The 26,563-nt window shown below is 44.9% G+C and overlaps 1 protein-coding gene across 5 annotated transcripts in view; it reads right to left on the bottom strand.

The window, feature by feature from the left end:
* The window catches only part of CLPB (caseinolytic mitochondrial matrix peptidase chaperone subunit B), a 142,049-nt gene that overhangs the window by 24,691 nt on the left and 90,795 nt on the right, over window positions 1-26,563 (bottom strand). For all 5 annotated transcript variants that reach the window (XM_025459142.3, XM_025459140.3, XM_035703750.2 and 2 more), the window contains one exon: window positions 12,332-12,429. In XM_025459142.3, the coding sequence (XP_025314927.1) occupies window positions 12,332-12,429 (98 nt within the window). The remainder of the gene's footprint in view (window positions 1-12,331; window positions 12,430-26,563) is intronic.

Here is a 26,563-nt window from a genome sequence, read left to right as displayed (position 1 = left end):
CAATGATACAGCATTTCAACTAAACACAGCTATTCAGCAACTGCTGTGTGCTTGGCCCTGTGCACACCATGACAGAAATGGCACGGTGGGGAGAAGGAGGAGGACTGAAGCCCAAGACTGGAACCCAGATGCTGCTGAGTGCCCATGTGTGTCTGGCCCTGGGCTTGTTGGTTCACTTCAGAAAGGGCAGAGGGAAGGAGGCCGGAGCATGACCACACTGTGAAGAACAGAGGAGAGCCAGGCCTGTCCTCAGGGAACTCTAAGTTGGACAAGGAGGGGACGGAGGGCTCATACACAAATACTTCTCAGGGCGTCTGGGTGGCTCAGTCTGTTAAGCATCTGACTCTTCAGCTCAGGTCTTGATCTCAGGGTCATGAGTTCAAGCCCTGCTTAAAAACAAAAACCAGGTGTGCCTGGGTGGCTCAGTCAGTTGAGGTCTGCCTTGGGCTCAGGTAATGATTCCAGGGTCCTGGGATCAAGCCCCACATTGGGCTCTCTGCTCAGCAGGGAGTCTGCTTCCCCCTCTACCTGCCGCTTCCCATGCTTGTGCTCTCTCTCACATGCTCACCAGCTTTCTCTCTCAAATAAATAAATAAAATCTAAAACAAACAAACAAACAAACCAAATTTGTTGCATGTTTGTGAATCTATCCTCTAAATCGATTATGAGCTGCCTGAGGGCAGGCACTGTCCTTTACTCAATGCACAAGTCCTGGCACAATGAAGGCAGCTGGTCAATATTTACCAAGTAAATTTGGTAATAGATAAGAGGAGAGAATTAACAGCTGAACTGGGTGGCACAGGAATCCAGAGAGGGGAAGGAGACACAAAGAAGTTGGAGTCCTGGGCTCGGCAGGAGCTGTGGGACTATCTAGTGGCCATCAAGGGAAGGTGAGTATACAGGTCTGATGATAAAGTGCTCACGGAGCCAGGTGGATGGGGGAAGGAAGCAGGCCTTGGAGTGGGACAAAAGACCTGGATCTTCAGGAGCCTCTTTTCTCCTAAGACCTTGTAACACTGATAGCTCTCTAGAAAGAGAGCTGCCCAGGTAAGGCCCTGTCACAAAAGTTGTGGCTGCAGATTGCTCTTGCAGGCAGAGTGGATGAAAAATACCTGCTGCTTGGGCAGTGTTTTCCTGTTACAGTAGTGACCTTGACAGAAGTTAAAAAAAATAAATAGCAAACAATCCAATTTTGGCTGTTGCTATCAGTCTGTAACTGAAAGCTCCCATCAGTCCTGGGTTTCATATGGAGCAATAATTCGGCACCAATCCCAGTGGAGCGACGCTTGCCGGTTGGAATCCAGAGTGTCACTATGCAGCTCCCTCAGGCGCCACATACATCACCTGGCTCTGACGACTCCACCATATATCTGCCTCCTCCTTCTCCCTGCCCACCCAGCCCCTCTCAGCACTTGGGTCCACTGGGCAGGAAAGGCTCTGATGGGGCGACACAAGCATACTGCCTGGTTCTGCACTGGCTTGAGGCCTGGCCGGCTTGGAGTCAGGCAGGCCACAAAAGCAGCCTGAAGCAATGGAAGCTGGCTGCCGAGGGTTTGCTGGGTCTGCTTCCTCACTTCCCCTCAGTGAGGGTGTCTCAGAGTATTCCTGCCTCTGGGCCTTTGCTCATACTGCTCTCTCACCACAAAAGTCTCCTCTACTCCCATCTACCTCTAAGTGCCCTGGTGATCTCAACTTAAATACTACATTGTCTAAAGAGCCTGTTGTAAGGTTTCATGCCTGCCCCTGGTACCTCCAGAGCACTTAACTGCCTGTCTATCTCTCCTTACTCAACTGTGAGGTCCTCAGTGACAAAGATCATGTCTTATTCATCTCAACAGTTCTATCACATAGCACAGGGCCTGGCTCACAGAAGGAGTCAATGCATGCTGCCAATTGAGGAGGTTAACTACTGGTTGTGGAACAGCTGCTGAGTGCCAGGCACTATACAGAGGCACTGTACTTTGTATAGTGTCCCCATCTGAAGCTTGGTTCCTCTTTTGGCTCATAGTGGGGCAAGCTGTGTGGCAGAAATAAGCAGCTTTTGCTCCGGGAAGATCTGAATTCAAACCTCACCCTGTCTACTCACTAGCGAGCTGACCTTGGGGAAGTTAATTCACCTCCCTGAATTTTTGTTTCCTCATTTCTAACACAGAAACAGTAATTCCCATCACCTTGCAGGCCTTGGTGGGATAGATGAGATAACATACACAAAGAATGTGGTAGTCTCTGGCAGGTTAGGTGAGATAACATACACAAAGAATGTGGTAGAGTCTCTGGCACATAGGCAATGTACAGGTAGCAGTGGTGTTGTGAGGGATGCAAGTGGAGAGCACAGCAGCTGCCCCCTGACAGGCCTCTGATAAATGTTACTTCTCTTCTCCTTCACTGCATTTTGATAACTATCTAACCCAGTGCTTTTTGGGCAGATGGGGTGGGGACACTGGAACCCTTTTAGCTAATTTAATCTGTATGAGCTCCACAGATGAAGAGTTGCTCTGGCTCAAGCAGAATCTAGGAGCCTAGTCCACTTAGATGCCCCCACTGCCCCAGAAATGGCTCCTGAGGCTCCTTCCTTAGGAAACCTAGGTTCACAGGGTATCATCTCAATACCAGCTGGGTTCCTGGGATACCTCCACTGTACAAGGCAGCTCATCTCTGCCTGTCAGTTTCCCTTACATGGTAGAGAATTCTGCTTCTAGGTGCTTTCCATGCATTGATCTGTGGGGCCTCATAGAACATATCTTTTTCCTCTGTCACAGGCAAACATGACTTTTCTTGCCACTCTGTTGGTTTGGGTATAAACACTGTGGTCTCCCTAAGTGTTCTCTAGGGAAACATTTTTATCTCCTATAACTCTTCTTCAGTGTCGTGATTTTAGGTGGTTTTAGTATTCCTGTTATTTTCTTGGATGGGCAGGGGAAGGATCCTTGACTTCTATGGGAGTGAGTATGGGGGAAAGGTTATACTGGGATCTGGCTGGTTTCTTTTCTTTTCTTTTTTTTTATATTAAAGATTTAGTTACTTATTTTGGCAGGGGAGAGCACATGAGCAGAGGGAGAGGGAAAGTAGACTCCCCACTGAGCATGGAACCTTATGCGGCCCCATCCCACAACCTCAAGGTAATGACCTGAGCTGAAATCAAGAGTTGGATGCCCAACCAAATGAGCCACCCAGGCACCCCTGGCTGGTTTCTTCAGAGCTTTCTAGATGGTCCTGAGAAATATTCAACCCATGGCCTAAATCTGGGTACATCCTGGTTCTCCCCCAGCCTGGAGCCCTAAATATCTATTCAGAACAACTTCTGAGAAGTTCTGAAAACTTCAGACTTTTTGATAAAAATGTATAGGATGCTAGGATTAAACCAGGTTAAAGGTTATTGCTTTATGCTCTTTCCTACTGCTTAGCACAGTTTGTATTTTTTTAAAAAGTGTCGAATGAATGAATGGCTTCTGAAGGTATTAGCTAGGAACCCAGGCTTGTGAAACACTAGTGGAAGAACCTAGGAAAGGAAAATAGTTGGTCTGTTTATATTCTACCTCAGGGAGGAGAGAAAGAGGGGAAAAGGCACTTGGTAAGGGCTCCATAAATGTAGGCTACTAGTATTCCTGGCTTTTTGAGGAGATGAGGAGGAAGCCTTATAGGGGCTAAGGTTGAAGCCCTACTTCGACAGGGTTCCACTAGAGGAGAATATGGGGCAGGTGGCCTGGCCTGCAGAAGCAGAGGGCACCGGGCTGAGAGGCACTAGGAAGAAGCCACACAGGAGAGCAGGAGTGGGGCAGTGATCATCTTAATAAAAGCCATATGCAATTAGCTTCAGAAGCCCTCACCTGGAGCCAGCAGCAACCAGCTCCCCATGCTGCATCTTGGCTGGATAATCGTGGCCACTGGTATCCATCATTCTTGATTTAATATGGCACCCCTCCTGGCTGTGAGTGCATTTACAGGAAAGGGCTGGGAGGCTGGGGTGAAACCTAGCTGGACTCGCTCAGAAGTGGGCGGTTGGGATGCATGGTTCTTTTGGGGAGGGTTACAAAGAGAAGGGGTATGTCAGGCACCCCTATTATTGGGTATCCTTCAGGAAACAAGTATGATAATGAACCTGGCAGTGTGTTCACCAAAAGGGCAGCTGAGGCAAGGGTGGGAGTGGTGAATAGGCAAAATGAGACCGTGGGCAAGAATATGATAGGTATGGAGGAGGGAAGAGAAAAAAAGGTCAAGTTACAATTTGCTTCTCATGGAGGTCAGGGCCATAAAGCTTACTAGATGCTCTCAGATATACTCAGATATGCCCCATCCTCCTAAATGTGACCTCAACTCGCATCACAGCATTTCTGCCATGCTCTGAAGCTAGAATGGCAGAAAGGACTAGGTAGGAAAGTCACCAAAGGGACTAGGGGGCAACAGATAGGATTAATGTTAGGGGATGATGGTAATGGTTGCCCAGGAGGTCCAATAAAGCTGGGGGAGAGAGGCACTCAAAGGACTTGAAAATTTCCTGAACTAACTCATAAAGTATACATCCTAGGAGAGGAAGTTAGGGAACAGTATGTGTCAGTTCTATTATACTTGGTGTCCATTAATTATGTCAGCATCCTGGACTCCATTCTCCTCTCTTCCAGTCCATCCACCTTGCAGCCAGAATGATGTTTTAATATGTAAATCAGGTCATGTCACTCTGCAAATAGCTAGGCTGATCCAAAGACTGGTAAGAGAAGATTAAGAGGGGCAAGGACTGGCTCAAGTGAGAAGATGAGTTGTGTTCTCTGCATCATATCAGAAGGCATAGGATGCTGATTATCCTGTAACTGGTGATGTTCACTTTGATCACTTGGTTAAGGTGTTCTGTACCAGGTTTCTCCATTACAATTTTCCCCTTGGTAATTAATAAGTATCTTGTGGGATGAAGATCTGAGCCTATTTAAATAATCCTGTTACTCCTCAAACTCCTACTCACTAGTTTTAGCATCGATTGCTAAGTCTCACCTGATTGGGGACCAGCTGCTGTAATCCTCATGGCCCTAAGAAGTTCAGAATATCTCCTCCTCCACTGTACAGAGATGAAGTAAATTAAAACAAGATTCCCCTGGTAGCAAGTAATAGAGACAGAATGCTAACCCTTGCAGTCTGGCTCCAGAGCTTGCACTTGCCACCCTGGAGGTAAGAAAAAGATCTGTTCTCTGCCTCAGGGAGTTCAAAGTCTGTTTAGGGAGATGAGATTTAAAACACAAATCTCCTATTCCTACACGGGGGCTATTAGCATAGGGCTACTTAATGATTTTACTGAAAATAAACACCAGAAGTTGTTCTTGCCAGAAATGCATAACCTGAATGTGATCATAAGGAAACATTAGACAAGCCCAAATTGAGGGACATTTTATAAAATAATCTGTTTGTATTCATTAAATGTCAAGATCATGAAAGACAAGGAAAAACTGAGGAACCATTCTAGTCTAAAGGAGACTACTAAAGAGACATGAAACTAAATCCAACTTGGGATCCAGAATTCTCTTTTCTTGTAAAGATAATTATTGGGACAACTGGTGAAATGTGAGTAACATCTATAGAGTAGTTAATATCAATATTAATACTCTGCTTTTGAGGACTGTACTGAGGTAAGAAAAAGTCCTTGTTTTTTTTAGAAAACACAACTATTTAGGGGTAGGTAAAGGGGCATCATGTGTGTTATTCTTAAATAGTTCAGAAAAAATTGTGTATCTCTCTATATACAATATTTACATACATCGTAAAGCAAATGTGATAAAATCTTAACAAAAGGTAATGTGGGTGAAGGGTTTACAGAATTCTTTGCACTATTTTTGAAATTACATAAAAATTAAAATAAATCAGGATAATCCTTACCTTTGGGGGATGAGTAGTGACTGGAAGTATAAAATGGGTTTCTGAGTGTAATGGTCTGTTTCTTGATCAGATGTGTTTAGTTTGTGAAGATACAGTGAGCTATATACTTACGATATGTGTACCTTATGAAGTGCATTTCAATAAATTTTTATAAAGTTAAAAACAAAAGAGAAAGCAAAAGTTTGTCCCCATAAAGCTCTGTGTCTGGCCCACAGTAAACCTGCAGTGAAGGTCAGATGGTACTGTCCTCCATATAGGGTGTAGGGCCAAGCACAGGGCTAGGCATGCAACATGTTGGCACTTGAAATGAGACGCAGCAGGGAGAAGGCTGGGCAAGATGGGGAAGGAGTATCACTTTGTTCTAAGACAGGAGTAAGAGAAGCCTCTTACCCTCCTGTGTACCTCACTCCTGCTCTCCTAGAGGGCTTTCCTCGGCTCTGATGGGAGCACCCAGGCTTGCAGCCCAGAATGCAGGCCCAGGGGAGCATTGCATCCCCAGCTACCCCTGAAGCAAATGAAAAAATATAGATATAGGAAATGTGCTTGTGATTCTGTCACTGGGATATGCAAATAAAATATATATGATAGGCCTATCTGCCTAATATTCCTGCCAATTCATTCTCTGGGTGTGATTAAAATGAGCAATAAATTCCTCGTGAGTCTCGGTGGAATGAGGCTCCGGCAGTAGAGATGCAGGCTGGCACCAGCACGTCCCCCTCAGCGGAATATTCATCATGGAATAGCTCCCCATATTTTTGTTTTATCTGCCATCATGTGCACAGAGATATATTTCTACCTCTCTCCTTCATCTCTTAGTTAAAACATGAAATGGTCTAAGCTTTAAGTATTAAACTCTCCATGTATTGAAATCCTTCAAATTGAGATCACAAGCTACTTTCTCTATGAAGCCTGCCCTGCTCACTCTGTCTGAAGGTGATCCATGCTTTCTTGGAGCCCCACAAACTCTCTGCAGACCCCTCCTAATGTACAAATCAGTTTGTGGCTATCAGAGCTAAGAGTGCCTGCTTCTCTCCCATCCTCCTCTTCTATATGGCCAACTCAGAGGACAGGGGCTGGGCTTCACCTACCTCTGAATCTTTCCAAGGACCTAGAGACCCTTCTGCACAGAGAATACTGAGAAACTGAGCAAACTGGCAGTAAGGAGAAAATCATTTAGGCTAGTTAAGGTGACAGAGATTTTTAGACAAGTAACAAGTTTTAAAAGGCAGGATGAAATTAAGAATTAGGGGACGTCTAGGTGGCTCAGTGGTTGAGCGTCTGCCTTCAGCTCAGGGCGTGATCCTGGAGTCCTGGGATCGAGTCCCACATTGGGCTCCATGCATGGAGCCTGCTTCTCCTCTCTCTGCCTGTGTCTCTGCCTTTCTCTCTGTGTCTCTTGTGAATAAACAAAATCGTTTTTAAAAAAAGAAATTAAAAATTAGGCTTATGGATGACTTGAAAATGGGAAAACAATCAAGAAATAATATTAACTGGGGCACCTGGCTGGCTCAGTTGGAAAAGCATGGGACTCTTGACCTCAGGGTCATGAGTTCAAGCCCAACACTGGGTGTACAGATTACTAAAAAAAAAAAAAAAAAAAAAAAAAAAAAGTAAAAATCCAGATTCCAAATATGGAACTAGGAAATATAAATGTCTGACAGGTCAGCATCTAATAGGATTGGGGGTCTGTGCTGGAGAATCCACACTTCCAATCTCTAAGAGGTCACATTTTTAATAAATTCTTGGGTTGTCAAAATAAAAAATGGCTGCCAGTGTGAAATCAATCGGGTTAAAAAAAGAGGCCATCTATATATAGATAGATAAATTCCAGAAAAGACAAATATTATATTATAGAAGGAAATCCTCTCATTCATATCCCAATAGTTACTTATAACAACTTGATTTTCTGTAAGTCATTTGCTTTCTTTCCTTCAGCTTCAGTTTTTCCATCTGTAAAATGGGGGTAATAAGAGCTGCTTCAAGGATTTGTTATAAGATTAGAAAAAAACAGATACCTGGCATAGTACCTAGATGTACTCAATAAAAGACACCTACTATTATTATAAATAAATAAAAATATTAATAGTGATTATGTATAGATAGTAGGGCAAGAATGTTTTTGAGATTCTTTTTTGTGTGTGTGTATATTTATTGGAGTTCAATTTGCCAACATATAGTGTAACACCCAGTGCTCATGCCGTCAAGTGCCCCCCTCAGTGCCCATCACCCAGTCACTCCAGCAGCCCAATTGACATGTTCTCCAGTGAGCCTGCCTTGATCTTCCCAGGCAGGATCTGAAGTCACCTCTGGATTTCCAGAGCTTCTGGGCTTCCTTGAGACTATGACTCAGTGATGTTAGGCTTCACTTGCCTGTCTCCTCATCAGACAGTAAGCTCCCTGAGTGTTTCATCCACTTGTCTTCTTACCTAGCCTAGACCATGGCACACAGATGTTATTCATAAAATGTACTGAATTATTTAAATTTCTTCAGTTTACTTTCCAGATATTCTATAATGAGACACAGGAATTTTATACTGATACATTTTCCATAATGAGCCCATATTTGACTACAGGGTGGTAGGTGAAGGTAGCTGGGTAGCAGGGGGATGCTGGACAGATAGAAGGGGAGCAAGGTAAGATCAGAGCTGCAGTCACCCATGTCTAGACAAAGAGCCAGGAGATGAGGTCTCAGGCTGGAGCCTTAGCACTCTCCAGGCCTGAGTCAGGTTACAGATGTAGGGCATGAACTCAGCAGCAGCTGCTGCTTACTTACTGTCAAGAAGGACAGACCAGATCTAAAGCAGTGTTCTTCCTATGAAACTCTGCCTCACGAGTTTGAAGGGGTAGTTTTGTTTTGTGTTTTTCAGCTTAGAGGAAAAAAGCAGAGCAGAAAGAGTGGGTGACAAGTAGATGCTGGGCAACTGGGAGAAAGACAATGCTACAGATATCCAAGGAGAACTGAGGGGTGACGGGACAGCAGAGCAATCAGGTGGAGATACTTAATGCACAGCTGGGACATTCCAGACCAGATGAAAGGATCAAGTGCAGAGAGGTGACAAGAGAGAAATAATCTTCTCCATGGAAAGGTGACAGAACCCCGGGCTGTCTCTAAGTGGTCTACCGGCCTCTAAAGGCAGCCCCTTATACTATGTGACAGCTTTGTTAGGGAGCCCCTTCCCTACAGGTACCACCAAGCCTGGCTCTGTCCCAGCTTGGCCTCTGAATCTCCTCCCCCTCACAGCCATTCCTGTACCTATGTGTGGTCTCTCCTCTCTGGGCCAGAAGTTCCTACTGCCTTTGGCTTTTTCTATGGCACATTTTCTCTTGCCCCTTTAGCTGCCCTACTCTGCACAGATTCTGAGAGCTCTGTGTCTACTTTGATGATAATATCTGCAACCGCCCTCTGTGGTCCAGAAGGGTCTGACTGGAATAGAGGGATGCAACCACCATTTATTCACTCGGGCCCTAGCCTTGTACTAACATGGCCAACGTTAAGCCACTTCTTAGGCAGCAAAATTTTGTTAAGTGTTCCTCAGCAGCCCTAACCCCTCCACGTATGCTGGCACTAAGAGGTCTGCCTTATGTCATACCACCTGACACACCATGGGTTCTCCTGGCCAAGTCCAGGGTGTACTCTCATGGAATGATAGGAGAGCAGTCCTGGAGGTTAGTGAAACATGTTCAGGGATTTCCTTAAGACATCTGAGGAAACTGATTTGACCTCTAGGGCTGCTCCTAGGGGTGGAAAATCTGAACAGAGAGGAGAGAAGTGCTTGCTCTCTAGGAACTTTCACTCTTGCTGTCCCAAGCACTCAGGATGTGCTGTGAAATCCCATCTCCCTTTCTACCCCCTCTTCTCTGGAGGAAACCACTGCAAGACAGTTACTAAGGATCCCAGGGAAACAAAGTATATGGTTAATGCTGGTTGCCAGATATTTCTAGTTCTCCCCCTTCTGGGCACATGACAAGATTATTCTTCTTGGCCTCTTGTGACTGGGTGTGAACAAGGATTAGTTCTGTCCAGTGTGATTGGAAGTAAAGGGTCTTCTAGAATGAGCATTTAACTACAGATGCAAGACCCTCCAGAGCATTCTTTTCCCTCTGGCCAGCAACCTGCAACATCCCAGAAGGTGGCTGCAATGCCAGTCTGGTCTCTGAGGGCCTATAATGAACAGAGGCTCTATCACTGACACATGATGGACAGGCTTCATGAGGCCAAAAGGAAATCTTTACCATTTTACACCATCAAAATTCTGCGTTGTTACAACATAGATGATTATATACTGAATGGAACCTTAGAAACCATATTGTGCAATGTCTTCATTTCACAGAGGTAACCTGAGCTTCAGTGAAGGGAAATGCTAGGCCTACATCACCCAGTCAGTGAGTGGTGGAGCTGGGACCACAAATCATGTCTTGTCTGTCTCAGTCCAGTGACCTAAGTGCTCTTTTTCAAGACAGAATATTTGCCACTAGGTGGGACCTGTCTCACTGAATCATCTCAAAGGATTTCAGCCAACGTGCCAAAAGAGACTCCATGATGAAGGAAAGAGCATAAGACTGAGAATCAGAAACTAAGTCTTCCATCTTTTCACGTAGATGGCATTGAAGGTGAAAGAAGCCCCTGCTCCTCCCAAAGCCAAAGCCAAAGCCAAAGCCAAAGCCAAGGCTTTTAAGGCCAAGAGAGTGGTGCTTAAAGGCATCCATGGACGCCTTTAAGATCTGCATGTCACTTACATTCTGACAGCCCACAACATTGTATCTCCAAAGGCAGCCCAAATATCCTCCAAAGAGTATCCTCAGGAGAAACAGGCTTGACCATTATGCCATCATCAACTTCCCCCTGACTACTGAGTCAGCCATGAAGAAAATAGAAGACAACGACACACTTGTGTTCATTGTGGGTGTCAAGCCCAATAAGTGCCAAATCAAACAGGCTGTGAAGAAGCTCTATGACACTGATGTGGCCAAGGTCAACATCCTGATCAGGCCCAGTGGAGAGAAGAAGGCATATGTTCGACTGGCTCCTGAGTCTGATGCTTTGGATGTTGCCAACAAAACAGGGATCATCTAAACTGAGGCTAGCTGGCTAAATCTAAATTTTTTCACCATATGAAGAAAAACAAACAAACAAAAATAGAAACTAAGTCAGGGGCACCTGGGTGGCTCAGTGGTTGAGCGTCTGCCTTTGGCTCATGTTGTGATCCTGGGGTCCTGCGACTGAGGACATCAGGTGCTTCTCTCTCTGCCTATGTTTCTGCCTCTCTCTCTCTGTGTTGCTCATGAATTAAAAAAAAAAAAAATCTTAACAAAAGAAACCAAGTCTTTCAGTTCTAGTCCTAACACCAAACCTACTACGTGACCTTGTATTCAAATCTATTAGTTTCGGTTTTGACACTAATGCACTTTGGGACCAAAGGCAAGCCATGTCATATCCCTGGGCTTTTTGTTGGCATGTTCAGCTGTGTGTTTTTGTTGTATCTGTGTGTATTTATGTCTGTATAACACATCGGTGTGTATATAACACAACTTTGTGTTATGTAGTGTGGGTAGTACATATCTGCACATGTGTACATCTATGTGCAGGAACCCTGATACCCTCACCCCTGTGTCAAAGAGAACTAAGGATTGTCTTCTCAGAGTAGCTTGACATGTTTTTCATACCATTCTACAATCTCTTAGGGTAAGAGTCCACTGATTTAGGCTTCAGATATTTAAAACATGTGCCTCACAGAAGAGCCTCCACAGAGGCTGCCCAGGAGAGAAGGGCTAGGCCAGGTGGGTGTAGCTCTGGTCCACCTCTCCTTCAACCACAATAGCTTTGTTTTCTTCTTAGATGTTCAGACTTTGGTAAGATTTCCCACTATTGTACTTGATGATTGCTGAAGTCCCTGGTAGCTCTGAGATTTGTGATTCTAGTTCTTGGATTCTGCCAACTAGTTCCTGAGTGATAGCTCAGTAGCTGGGAAGAGCAGAAGGTAGCTTGCTTTTAGGGAGTTCAAAAGTTTGGTTGAGAAGATCAAATTAAGATGGAGATTTTTTTGGCTCAAGCTGTACCATGCTCTCTGGAGTATGTGTGGAGGAGATGGATCAAGGAATGGTTTTAGAAGGAGTGATGATGGGAAAAGATTGCTTGCTAAGGTTACAGAATATGTGAGGCCCAGGGTAACATTACTTGGGCTAAAGATTTTGTCTATCCCTGGACCTATGAAAAGAAACTAGAAGGCCCACCACCTCAAAAACTGAATTTGAAGACAAGTCCTCAGAAGTCAGAAGTGTCTCAGGCCTCTGCCTGGTCATGATAGGGGCAGCTTCCTATTCTTGATGAGGCTGGGGGCTGGATTTGTATTTAAACAGACAATAATCACCTAAGGAGAAGTGGCTTTGGTGTGGAGCCAGACATAATTTGATGAGTGAAAGATTAAATGCAGCACGGAGTACCCATAGGCCTTCTCCTTTCTATGAGACTTACCTTTGCCTCAGAAGTCCTCAGAAGCTTCATCACCTCCCCTTCTCGGGCATAATCCAAGGGTGTGTGTCCCATTTCATTCCTCTGCAGGGGGTTGGCTCCTGGCAGGAAGAGAAGTAGTCAAAGGCTCTATCAGTGGTCATCAATGTGGCCTCAGCCTTCCCTCAGAAGTGACCTGGGCCCTGATTTCAGAGCAAGGCATTCCCATGGAAAGAGGGAGCAACAAAACCCTAAGAGATTGCAGAATGGTGTGAAAAACATGTTAAGCTACTCTGAGAGGGCAGTCCTTAGTTCTTTCTGACACAGAGGTCAGGGTATTGGGGTTCCTACACTTACACATACACATGTGCAAATACGTACTACCCACACTACTACATACACAAAATTATGTTATATACACACAGGTGTGTTATACAGACACGAGTATGCACACATATAACAAATACACACAGCTGAACATGCTAACAAATACCAAATAAAATACCGAATACATAGATTAATATATCCTACCACCAAAGCATTAGTTATTAAAATGCCTATATTATCAAGCTTACTTGCATAGAGGTGAATATTCATTTATAAAATCACATAAAAGAGTTCCTTTCTAAAACACAGAATATCCAAAAAAAAAAAAAAGTAAAACAGCCCCCTTTTTTCTGCTCTCTGGTCCTCTGTCTCTCCTTTAATGCTCTCTTATCTCTGGTATTTCCTGCTTTCAGAGTTAGCTGAGTGCTCTGGAAGGGAGTGAGCATCACCAGGAGCCTGGCTTTGGCAGCCCCAAGGTCTGATGCCCTTACCAATGATACCTGTTGTTAAGTGTGAGCATGTGGGCAGGTGTTTCTTCCAATCATTAATACCTGTGATTTGAGAACAAAGAACTTGAAATATGATAAAAGGAAGGGGCTTGCCAGGCCATACATCTACCTTCTTTTTAAGTTCTGGCAGCTCACAAGCCTGTATAAAGTGTCTACTTGGTGCAATGTCTTGGCAGATATGGAGGAAAGGCTCCTCTGATCTCCACATTGTCAGAATCTCCTTCCCGAAGCCCAGGTCTGAACATCTCATTGTCCTCTTCAAAAACTGTCCATTCAATTTGGCAAACCTTGAATTTGTAGGGCTTGAGACACAGAGGAATCAGGTCCGGCCTGGTCCCCAAGGCACTTCTCTCAAAGCAGGGAGATTGAAACATAAGAAAGCTGTGCCTTGAACACAGTTCATGCTCAAGAATTACATATTAAACAGAATATTCCTAGACCTTCTTTCTTGCTAAAGAAGTACTGTCTAGAAGTAAAGAAGGGTTAAGACTCAGTCCCTGCCATAAAAGTATAGTGGGCTGGCTGCGAACACTAAATTTGCAGGCAAATGCACACAGCATGGGGCCTGGCTCAAGGTGGATGGCTGGCTACTGTTTGATGCTGGACTATAAAAGTCAGCATTTCTCAATCCTAGGCTGTGGAAACATTTGTTCCATGATATAAAACTATTCCTACTGAAGCTCTTGGCTACTTAAAGGTCTATAAATTTATCAACAATTGTAAGGATTTATTAAGCATTTAAATGTGGCTGTCTGCCTGGGCTGCCGAGGAATAGGTGTGGGAGGAGGAGGGAGTGGGACAGAGAGTAAGAAGTATGATCCAGACCAAGGACACTTAATATCAGTGAGAAAAATTATACATGATCCTATTTTCTAATAGGAATTTGAAATATTTATATTCTTTTTTTATTGATATATAATTCACATACCATAAAATTCAAAAATTTTAAAGTGTATTATTCAGTGGTTTTGTTTTTTTAAGATTTTATTTATTTATTTGAGAGAGAGAGAGAGAGAGAGAGAGAGAGAGAGAGAGAGAGAAAGTGCATATAAGCAGTGGGGAGAGGCAGAGGGAGAAGCAGAGTCCTGGTTTAGCAGGGAGCCCAATGCGGCACTTGGTCCCAGGATGCAGATGCTCAACTGACTGAGCCACCCAGGTGTCCAATTCAGTGATTTTAAATATACTTACAGGGTTGTACAACTGTCACCACTGATTTGAGATCATTTTCATAATCTCAAAAAGAAATCCCATAACCATTATCACAGACACCCCCTATCCCCCCAACCCCAACAACCATTAGTCTACTTTCTGTTCCTATAGATTGCCTATACCTGACATTTCATGTAAATGGAAACATACAATGTATGGTCTTTCCTGTCTGTCTGCTTTCATTTAGCATGTTCTCAAGGTTCATCAATGTTGTAGTAGGTGTCATTCATGCTGCCACATGAAAGCAGGAAAGCAGCAGTTCTTTTCATGGATGAATAAAGCTCCATTCTGTGGACAGGCCACATTTTGTTTAGCCATTCCTCAGTGGATGGACATTTGGGTTATTTCTCCCTTTGGCTACTGTGAATAATGCTGCTATGAATGTGTGTGTACAAGTCTTTGCATAGATGTGTTTTCAAGTCTCTTGGCTATAAATCTAGGAGTGGTGATAAAAGCGGCTGCTAGTATTTACTGAGCACTGGCTATGTGCCAGACACTGTGCTCTGTTCTTCATGTACACTGTATCACTTAATCCTTGCAACCACTGTTAAGAGGTAGGAATTAAAATCCCCATGCTACAGACATGAAAACTGGGGCCCAGGAAAATGAAATAACTAGCCCAAGGTCACAAAGCTCATTATCTGCTTGGACCAGGAGTCAAACCCTTCGTTAGATTTTCTCAACTCCAATTCTCCACACTTCCACATGGCAGCCATGATATACCCCTGCTGAAATTTCCTTCCCGGGCTTTTCACCACTTACAGGATAAAGTGCCACCTCCCTGGTAAGGAGGGTGTCTGTGCTCTTCCTAACTAGTAGGCAAGTCCTTAAGGGCTCCGTTGCAACCTCATTTTTTCAATTCTATTGGCAGTGACTGGATGTTTTGTATCTGCAGGGCTCTGTATGCAGGATGATGGGAGACTGGCAAAGCCAAGGAATAGTCTTCTATTTTTATTTCTTGACCACTCTGTAGCAACTGATACCTTGGCTACTCTTTGCTTTGAGTTTTATAAAAATAAAACTCAGGTTATAAAAATGGTTTTATAACCATTTTTTCAGGTTTTCCTCACACCCCTATGACGATGTTTTGTGCAGACTCCACTTCCTGTCTTTAAGATCCGGTATTACCTAGGGTTGGTGTCAAGGCACAATTCCAGCTTTCCAGAAGCTAATGGGGATGAGTTGATCAAACAACTACAACTCAGGCCAAATGTGTCACTGTGCGGAAGGAGGAACAGACAGTACTGTGGGGTGCAGGAAGGAGCGGAGTGCTAAGGGGCTTGTTCACTGGTCTGGCCTTACCAGCCCTCACTGTTGGTGCTCAACAGTGAGGGGCTTACAAGGGCTGCGGCCAGTGGCAGATGGCACCCTCCCCTCCCCCCAAGTTCCTAGATAGTGGCTAGGGTTGAAAAAGAGCTACAGTTCAGCAGTGCAAAGGCCTTTCTTAGGCAGCCTCAAGGGGAACGAACTCTGTTGCTAGATATGAATTGGAATAAAAGGTGGATCTATAAGGAGAGATCTATAGAAGGTAAAGAGGAGCAACAAGGAAAAGAGAAATGGAAGAGAAGGGGAAGGCAGAGAGGAGGGAAGGTCAGAGAGGAAGACAGTGGGAGAAAGAACCAAGGGTGAGATTAGCTGCGTCAAACAAGTGCTGTCAGTGATCTATATTTGCTTACAGAATGAAAAATGTGTGCCATAAACATTGGCCACTGAGTAATTTCTAGTAGGAGTCGTGTCACTTCTCATAAAGGATGGGATGGGGACAGGTAAGACATCTGTGCACCTGTGCCAGCCAGCATAGGGATGCTTTTTAGCGGTGTCCCGGCCCATCTCTAGCTCAGGAAGCTCTTAGTCAGTCCCCACCCCAGCCACTCCTGAGGGGGGAAGCCAGCTGGTTTCCCCAAGGTTCTGGAGCCTCGGGGCAGCACTTCTGCTCTCACTTTAGGAAGGCTGAGGTGGGGGCACCATGGGAAATGTCCATCTAATATCAGTCCTCCAGCCCCCCCCCCAACACACACCCTTGCTCTGATGCTGACTTGACTAATTGCTGTAATAATTGATAGAACCTGACTTCTACAACTGATCGATTTCACCTCCACGACCAACGGCCACAAACCATTATACTCCAATAAATAACCACACTGGGTCTCACCCCCCTGCCCTCTCCAGGGGCATCAGGATGGCCCGTGCCCTGGCCTGACCTCCCCTTGTCTCCCACCCAGGGCCCCTCTGGGCCCCTCCGGGCCGAGCAGCTGGTCTAGAGGGTCAGGCCTCTGGGAGCAAGTGACAGGGCCGAATGGAGGTGGGGAGTGCTAATCGCAGGCCATCCGTCACCTCCCACTGGCTGTCTGGGGCTGGGGCCAACACCTGGAGCACCCCAGGCAGTATAGTGCAGGACCCCTCCTCTCCTCTCCATGCTCCAGATTAGTGTGTCCCAGCTTATAATATTTGATAAATAGCAGACTGGCTTCCTGGCAGCACTGCTGCGGCTGTGCCTGCCCGCTACAGCTGTGGAAGGTCACTCATTGGGGAAATATGTTTCTGTCAGTGGTATTGAAAAAAGTTTAGTGGAGTGACAGGCCTCAATTTTTCAAATTTTATTAACTCCATCCTCTTAACCATTTGTCTTGAATTCCTTCAGATTCTGGGGGATCTGTCAATAGGGCTTGGGTCAGGAAAGTAAGGTGTGTGTGTGTGGGGGGGGGGGCGTGCTATGGGCTGGTTCTGGCTGGTACCAGTGGCTGGCGTGGGTCTCATCATCTAAAGCAGTGGAAGTGGTGTTGGTAGGACAGGAGGCTGGTCCGCTAGGACCTAGGGAACCCACTGCTCTTCTCTGGCATAGTGCCTGCCTTTGGTTTGACACAGTCATAGATTTTCTGAGTGGAAAAACACCTTAATGGTGAGCTCTTCCAATTCCCTAAGAAGAGACTCCCCTCTACTACATCAAAAACAGGTGGTCACCCTTGTCCCTCTGAATGTGCCCAGAACCTAGCCCTAAGCTCATGGCTCTCCAAGAGGTTCCCCCACCCCCACCCCACTAAACCGAGGGTAGAACTTGGTTTCATATGAGGTCCAGCCTCTCCCCCCAACCCCACTCCCACCCTGGTCTTCCTGCAAACACTTGTTCATCGTCAAAGACCTAGTCCAAGCTTCTCCAAGAAGGTTTCTCTCCCGTCCCAGGTTTGGTACCATCGTTTGTGCACCCACAGGCCCTTCTGCTCCTACCTTTCTGATCATCCCACATGAAAACTGTCTGTCTGCATCCAAGACTGAGAGCTCTCTTAGAAGTCGGGGACCATGTCTAATTCACTGCTATATCCTTGCTACCCAGCACAGGGCCTGGCAGAGAACAGGTTTCAATAATATATATCAAATGAACGGACTTCTTTCTGGGGACTGTCTTCTGAGGCCACACAAAACATGGCTGCTCTTCCTGCTTCAGAAGAGCCCTCTGACAGCAAGTGTGTGATCATGTCCCTGGTCCTGTAGGCCAAAGCTCCTAGTCTCTTTTCTGGTCCCAGACACCTCTCTGAAAAATTAGATCAAGTTAGGCCCCAACACCCTCTTGGCTCTGGGCAGGAAGTGGGGAGGAAGTGGTTGGATAGACTGGCTCACTTGCCCTTCCCTGGGAGAGGGCTGAAATTAGGGTGGAAGGGGAGGCCTGTTACTCCCTCTTCCCTTCTCACTACCCAATCTGGCCCTCTACTTACCTCTGTGAATATCAAAGAAGATAATGCTAGTTTAAGAGGGCTTTAAAAAACACAACAGTAACTGCCCTATACAAATGTGTTAAGCTGTATTATCAATAATATTGACATGCTCATATACTCCCCACTGCCCCTTGCAGTTCTTTTAGCTATACTAGCCTTCTAGTGATCTAGGTCTACCACCACTGACTTTCCATGACTCATCCCTTCCCCTACATGTAGGTGGCTCCCAGCCCTCTAAAAGAACACTGAGGGGACACCTGGGTGGCTCAATGGTTGAGTGTCTGCCTTTGGCTCAGGTTGTGATCCTGGGGTCCTGGGATCAAGTCCCACATTGGGCTCACTGCAGGAAGCCTGCTTCTCCATCTGCCTATGTCTCTGTCTCTGTCTCTCTCTCATGAATAAATAAATAAAATCTTAAAAAAAAGAAAAAAGAAAAAAGAAAAAAGAAAAAAGAGCACTGGGTGGGGGAGCTTGCAGGAGTGGGAGTTACCATTCCCTGGTAGTGTGATCCAGGACACCTGCTTCACTTCTCTGGTGGTAACTGATTGCTGTCCTTGCCAACCTCTAGAGGTTTTGTCTGGACTGAGTAAAATTAAAAGCTTGAAAATGGGGGAAAAAAAAGACCATACAATGTTCTCTGTAATAATGTCCATATTCACTCTTCCTTCTATTTTTACTGATAGCTCCTTTACCACCTTCATCTATTTCACTATTTTAACAGTCTGTTTACTATCTCCAATTAGAAGTTTTTTGTTGAATAGAAGGAATATTTTCCCCATAATCAGAGATGTCTGTCAGTGTACAGCAATCTATTCTTTCTGGTTTTGAGAGTTCCCTACCAAGGAAGCATTCCTAGAAATACAGAATGATCACATGAGAGAAGCTACACACCTTCCCTGTCTTCACACTGTTGTTTGGGCCACTCTTCACCTCTGAAACCCCATTCCTTGTCTCCCTGACCATCTAGATCCTACCCTTCCTTTAAGGTCCCTCCCTCTGGGAAGCCTTTACCACCCTCTTGCTCTCAATGCTCTTCATCTGTCCATGGGCTTCTGTTGTCTTCCCAACACCCTCCCTTTCCTGGGGGCCCCATCCCTGTTTAGTCATCACAGCTAGTATGTATGTAGCTCCTCAGGTCACAGACAAACCAGTTCTCCTCTATTCCCTGAGACTGAAGGTGAGAGATAAGAGACCTGTCCAGTATGCTGTAGGAGGCTGAGTGGAACCAGGAAGAGCCCCAGTTACGACATCTTGTCCTGAGCCATTTCCATAAACCACTGAGCATTCTCAAGATATGTACACACACATACCTGCGCACCTCTAGATATGCCACCCTGGTAACCAACAACCTTTACTCAGCACTCACTACATGCCATACCCTGTGCTGACTCCTTCCATGTATTTCAGGTTTTTTTTTTTTTTTTTTTTTTAACATTCAGCCACACACACACACACACACACACAGGCAGGAGAAGCAGGCTCCCTACAGGGAGCCTGATGTGGAACTCAATCCCAGGACCCCAGGATCACAACCTGAGCTGAAGGCAGAAGTTCAACCACTGAGCCACCAAGGTATCCCTCCATGTATTTCATTTTAAAGATTTATTTATTTATTCATGAGAGACACAGACTGAGAGAGAGAGGTAGAGACACAGGCAGAGGGAGAAGCAGGCTCCTTGCAGGGAGCCTGATGTGGAACTTGATCCGAGATCCCAGGATCATCACCTGAGCCGAAGGCAGGTGTCCAACTGCTGAGCCACCCAGGTGTCCCCATGTATTTCATTCTTTTTTTTTTTTTTTCATGTATTTAATTCTTAACAACAATTTGAAGAAAGCAGAAAAGGTATCGTTTCCCATTTTCCAGATGATTTAACAGAGTCTGGCAGAAGAGCAGGATGAAAAGAGATAAGCTAACATTTTTTGGGTATAAGCCTTTGTACACAGTGTCTGAATTATTCATCATACAAAGACTCAGAGAAAACAGGCTCAGAGAGTTGAAATAATTTGCCCAAGGTCACCCAGCAGACAAAGAGTAGAGCTGGAATTTAAAGCAGAGATTTATTATGTGATTTTCTCTTTTGTATGTGTTTCCAATTTTACATAATCAGTTTTTTTGTTATTGTTTTTTAAAGAAGCCAGGTCTGGTTTTCCACCACATAGTGCTACCCTCCAAAGTTCTGATGACTAAAAACAGGAAAAAAAAATCTCTCTTCTTTTCCTCTTTCCTTCTAGTGTGCTGAGATGCTCCCAAACCAAAATATGGGGGGGGGGGGGGCGGGTTTACAGGTAGGTTTCAGACAGACAGCGCTTTGTAGAAAGGGTATAAAATGGGGTTCCTTTTCCTCTCATTTAGGGCTTTCCCATATGAGGACCAGAGGAGTAGTAACCCACATTAAATGATAAATGACATCCTAGAAGGTCATCTACAAGTCCTAACTCCTCAATGGACACAGTTGGTTGGGATCCTTTGCCTTTAGTGAGGGAGATATCTAGAGTTCAGGGAACAGAGACTTACTGCCTCATGACTGGATCCAGCCATTCCATTAAAACCTACTGAGCACTGATGCTGGGGACACAGTAGAATCAGATCAGTTCTTGCCTTTGGGCAGAATCCAGACTGATGGGAGACAGACAGGGAGACAAAAAGTAATGATGCAGTGTGGTGGAGGCAGATAAGGAGATGAGGATGATGACTCCCTTTCCCCCACTACAAGGGTGTAGCTGCGGTAAATGGGAAACCACAGCATAGAAGAAGCAGCAGTAGAAGAGCAGAGATGTTGCACTGAGAAAGCACTAAGGGGAAAAAAGACTGGAGAAGCCTGGGGAAGGGAAGGTTGGAGCCCAAGATGGTCATGGAGATTGTGAGTGGGAGACTGAGAGTTAGACCCGGACCTTCCAGTCCAAGGCTCTTTCCACCTGTCAGTCTTGGAACCTACCCCTAAGCTTTCAATTTCAACTAACCAGAAAGAACTGGAACACATGGAGCTGTCACTATTCTCTTTGGTAGCAAACCCCCCTTTTCCCACCACTTAGACCCTCTATTCTGCAAAGCCCAGCTCCATTTCCCCTGCCCAGAAACTTTCCCAGACCACTCTAGCCTATGTGGACCACTTTTCCCTTTGATCCCCTAGAGCACTTAACTGATCACACACTTTTCACACACATTATATCTCGTCTCCAGAATCAGATGTATTACTAAAGGGATGCCCTGTGAATGCCTAAAAACGGAAGTGGTAATGATTGCCAGTCAATGAGGATAGGGTCGCAGAAACCAAGTCATGCCAGACTAACCTCATTTCCTTTCTTCATCAGGATTATCTGTTTGCTCAATCAAGTACAGTCAGGGCAAATGTGGACTTCACCAGACATTTGAGGGATATCTCAGGACAACCTAAGGACATGATGGAGAATTGTGGCTGGGTGCTAGTATAGCATGGAAGGTTACTGGTGAGTGGTGGACTAACCAGATCCAAGGGGAATGGCATGACTAATAGATCATAGGTGACCTGGAAGGAAGTTCTGAGCGGCAGCAAATAGGCTTGGTCTTGTTTAGTATGTTTATCCTCAACACAGATATCTTAGGGATGGTCTGTTTATAAAATCTGCAGGCATCAGATTAGGGTGGGAAGAGCCAGATACACCCAGGGAAAAGAGCTGAAACAATGAGATGAAAAGTAATGGAGATAGGGGCAGCCTGGGTGGCTCAGCGGTTTAGCGGTTTAGAGCCGCCTTCAGCCCAGGGTGTGATCCTGGAGACCCAGGATCAAGTGCCACATCGGGTTCCCTGTATGGAACCTACTTTTCCCTCTGTGTCTCTGCCTCTCTCTCTCTGTCTCTCTCATGAATAAATAAATAAATAAAATCTTTAAAAAAAGTAATGGAGATAAATGGGAAGTCACGGGTTTTCAAAGACAAAGTAGAGATGGTTCTGGGGAGTGTGATCAAAATAGGAAAGAGTTGGGCGCCTAGCTGGCTCAACACGTGACTCTTGACCTCTAGGTTGTGAGTTCAAGCCTCACATCAGGTGTAGAGATTACTAAAAAAAATAAATAAACAAAAAAAAATAGGAAAGGGTTGGGAAGCCACATGAGCATAATGAGTTAAAGAACGGGAGGCTCAGGCTAGAGAAAAGATAGTTCAGAAGAACATATGTGCATCTTTAGGTACTGGAAGGGCCAGCAGTAGAACAGGGATTAGATTCATTCTACATAAACCCCATGGTAAAATTAAGACCCTTGGAAGATTTTTGTTGAATAAGGGAAATTTCTAACCAGCACCCAAAGATAGATTCTGAGCAGTCTCAGGAACAAATGAGTTCTCCAGCCCTGGAAGTGTTTAAACACTGAGTGGATGACCATTTGGTAGGTCTACTACCTATGCCTCACCTTTCAGAGGTTTCTTTTAAGACTAATTGTTAATTTGTGTTTATTCATTCAGAGATACTTTCTGAGAACCTTTTATGTGTCTGGCATCAAGCTAGGTGTTAGGCATACAAAGGTGAATAAGACGACACTGTCTCAGCTTCTACAGAGCTCCTAGTCCTACTAGGAGAAGACAGCTAAGTTTATTTCAAGAGTATCTTGTGCCTTGATTACAGGCCTCAGCACAGGGTAGGCTGGCTTTAGCTTAGATTAAACCAAAGAGATCCTGTGGAAATTCAAACACAGATTTGATTACTAAAGGCCATAGCTTAATCAAGCCAAATCACTTGCTTAAACCAACTACTGGCTGTGGGAACAGAAGTGTACAGTGAAACACAATTCATGAATTTTTGTACATGATATTTTTCTCTTAGAGTCTGAGATCTGGTCTTTGGCTGGGACTTGTTTATGTACCTACAGATTGTCTTACAAGTGGCTGTGATGTCAGGGTGAAGTGATTTAGCCAGCAGGGCTACCCAACTCTCCATTTCTTACCCACCCTATGGGGACTGCTTCAGCACAGACATAAACATGCTCCTGCCGTTACCTTATTGCACTCGTCACATGGGGAGGCTAGAAGGCTTGATTCAGGGATATGATTGGATTTTAAATCCCAGTCTCACAGGATTTTAATTACTGGTCTGGGGCAGCAGGGATAGGCGCTGGCTGCCTTTGGATGGAGGAGGTCGATACGCCACTCCACAACATATTGAGCCACAATGCCTGCAGACTCTATTGCTCTATTTAATCATCTTTTGCAAAATTTACAGTGGAACAGGAGGGATCAATACAGAATTTATCACATTCTCTTGTAAATATGAGCCAGGAAAGAGTTCTAGGCAGTTTGTTACTGAGTGGGAGGGAACATGTCTGTGTACAGCTGGGTATTAGGAGAGGAGACAAAATCCATACTTCTTGGCATAAGCTACAGACGCTCAGCCAGACCCTCTTAAGCCTGAAAGCAAGTTCAAAGGGAATAACATGGATTCATTCATTCATTCATTCATTCAATCAACCAACATTCCAGAATACCTATTTCATATGCCAGACCCTGTAAAGGCTCTGGCATACAGACTCGTAATTCTGCTCCTGAGAGCATACACAGAGATATATCACAATGGCTGTGCTACTTATACTTACTAGTAAGCGGTGGAACTTGTACAAGTTACTTAACAGTGCCTTTGTTTGTAGATATGGAAGATACAGTTAATAAGAGTATCAAATTCACATTTTAATTATTAAAAGAGATAAAAGCCTTAGTACAGAACTCAGTACACAGAAAGAACTCAATAAATGCTAGCTATTGTTACAACAATTACCATTAATAGGCATTCTTTCTTACAATACATCTCACCATCATTTATTGCAGAGATGGGGTCTATTGCAGAGATGGGGTATTGTACAGGAAGCCAGCCACCCCCATCTCTTTAGCAGACAGAAGGGAGACTGGGGTGGCCTTCCACAGGTCAGACATTTGGCCAGGGCTCCTGGCAGCACAATGGGGCAGGGGGTAGAGGGTGTATGAGGAAGAGATACATGTTGAAGCTCTGTTTTTTAAAGCTTCGATTGTAATCTTTGAAACAATAAAATAGCCTCCTAAAATTGCTGTGGGGGAATAGACTGAGAAGTGATATACTTTATGTGGGCAAGCCAGGGAAAGTTATACAGAAGAGAGATAGAGTTGGTTCTTAAAGACTAAATAGGAGTCTATAGGTAGAGAAGCAGGGAAAGGGCATCCCAGGCAAAGAAAATAGATGTGTAAAGGTTTGGAGGCAGCAAAGATTCTAGGCTACGGAGGTAGAACTTGAATGGGCCTGTGGTAGTAATAGTTCCTGTCTCCCCAGACCAGCCTGGCTGCAGGGGACCCTGGAAGGCCGACCAAGCTCTGGCCCCAATCCCGAAGCAAACCATCATCCCCAGGCCTCTTGGAGATAGGGTGGCAAAAGATTCATGGGGCACTGCAGGAAGACTTGTAGGCAGGTTAAACATCTGGGGTTATCTTCCAGGCATGGGGAATTGCTGAAGGTTTTCAAACAGAGGAATGCTAGGGTTTGCAGGGTAGAGGCTGGTTTGAAGAGGAACCTGGAGGTAGGGAGACCAACAAGAAGACTCTTATGGTAGGCCAAGTGAGAGTGATAAAGTCTAAACTAGGGTAGTGAGGACAGAGGAGAGAAGATGGACTTGAGAGAAAATTCTCAGACAGACAGGGCTTGTTGGGAAGTGTAAAAAAAGTCATCAGATTTACTTATACTACTTTGTTGTTTGGTGACCAGTAGTTGATGCTGCCCGTCACCAAAGAGGGACTATGGAAGAGTCTGAGGGGGGTTGGGTTTGGATACATTGAATATGAGATGTCTACAGAATATTAAGCATCAGCAGAGCTACTGGAGATATGAAAATGCCTGGCTTGTTGTAAGGCAAATACGTAGGCCAGTCTGGTTAGAAAAGAAGTGTTACAATTGCATGGATATAAATGTTCAAACAGAATTCATATACAGAGTTAGGTGGGAAAAAGGGCAAAAGCAAAAGCTCCTGCCAAGGATTTCTGCTCAATGCAACCTAAGGTAGGGGTTTTCTAGAGAAGAGATAATGTTTCTGGGTAGCATGTGACACAGGCACTGGAAGTATGAGGATCTTCAGCTCATTTTCATTTTGGGCAAGTTTCCTGGAAGTTGTGGGCTCTCAGGAGGCCAGCCTCACTTCTCTCTACCCACAAACCAGCACAGACTACCCCCAGAGGTGATAGCAGGCTCTGTGCCCAGAAAGCAGCTGGGAGCAACTGTCATGGGAGGAAATGACTCTGGATAAAGCAGAGTTCAAAGTGCACATAATAAGAGCCTGGGTCCCTGGGCTTCTGCATTCCCCCCACCCCCTCCCACAAATGACAGCTGAGACCAAAGCAGCCAAGCCTGGGGTCTGGGCTGAATTTAGCAGTCATAATTATACTGCTGACGTCTGGGGCAGAGCCACAGTCTCTGCAGAAGGCAGCAGCTTTTGTTCATGCACTAAAAACACATCATCTTCAAACATGCTAATCGCATGTCTGCTTCTGTCTAACAATGAAGGGAGGCTGAGGAGAGGGCACACAATGCCCACACATCTGGCTAATTCAGTTATAAGGCCAATCAATCTTGATGGGTTGTCCATAAAACATCAACTACCCCAAAGGACTGACCTGACCAGATGTTTAAGCTTTTGCTGACCAATCCCAGCCTAATGTCCATAGCAGAGAAGAGGGGTTATCAAGAGATGGCTTATGCTGCAACTCACATGTTTATTCCCAAAGCTAAGTAAAGCCTTCTGCTTGGATGAGAGCTATCAGTACATTAAAGTGGTGGCTGAGCCAGGCTTACTGAAATGAAGTTTAACTGACCTTGAACAACACAGGTTTGAAATGTGCAGGTCACTTACATATGGATTTATTTTGATAAGTACAGTAGTACTATGAATGTGTTTTCTCCTCCTTATGATTTTTAAAATGACATTTTTGCTCTAGCTTACATTATTGCAGTAATACAGTATATAACACCTATAACATACGAAATGTGTGTTAATCAACTGTTTATGTTATTGGTCATTCTTCTGATCAACAGCAGGCTATTAGTAATTAAGTTTTGGGAGAGTCAAAAGTTACAAGCAGATTTGCACTTGCATGGAGCCCTTAACCACTGCATTGTTCAAGGGCCAACTGTACACTCAGATACACAGGGAAGATACACCTTCAGGAAGGCAGGAGGCCTTCTTTACAGGTGGCATTGAGAACACTTGCAAAAACAGAACCCAGTGAAATATTTTTGCTAATTGTACTTCCCAGTAGGGAGAGAATCAGGAGTGTGGGGGTGAGTATCTTTATGATATTAAATGCTACAGGCTCCAGTCCTGGGCTCAGGAACCATTCATCTGCTGACGTCTGCTTTTCAACCCATCAAGGCTGAAGGAATTGCTCATCTCCCTCATAAAATTGTGGCCTTTTTTTTTTTTTTTTTTTTAAATCAGAAGTCACTGCCAACAAGGACTCTCTCAGTTTATGCTCCTTCCTTTATGGCCAACCCCAGTCACCAGGCAACAGCCACCAAAAAT

The sequence above is a fragment of the Canis lupus genome, chromosome 21 (assembly GCF_003254725.2).
Source record: "Canis lupus dingo isolate Sandy chromosome 21, ASM325472v2, whole genome shotgun sequence".
In the NCBI taxonomy this organism is placed as follows: domain Eukaryota; kingdom Metazoa; phylum Chordata; class Mammalia; order Carnivora; family Canidae; genus Canis; species Canis lupus.
The sequence above is the reverse complement of the archived record's forward strand: the minus strand, read 5'-3'. Positions and strand labels throughout refer to the sequence as shown.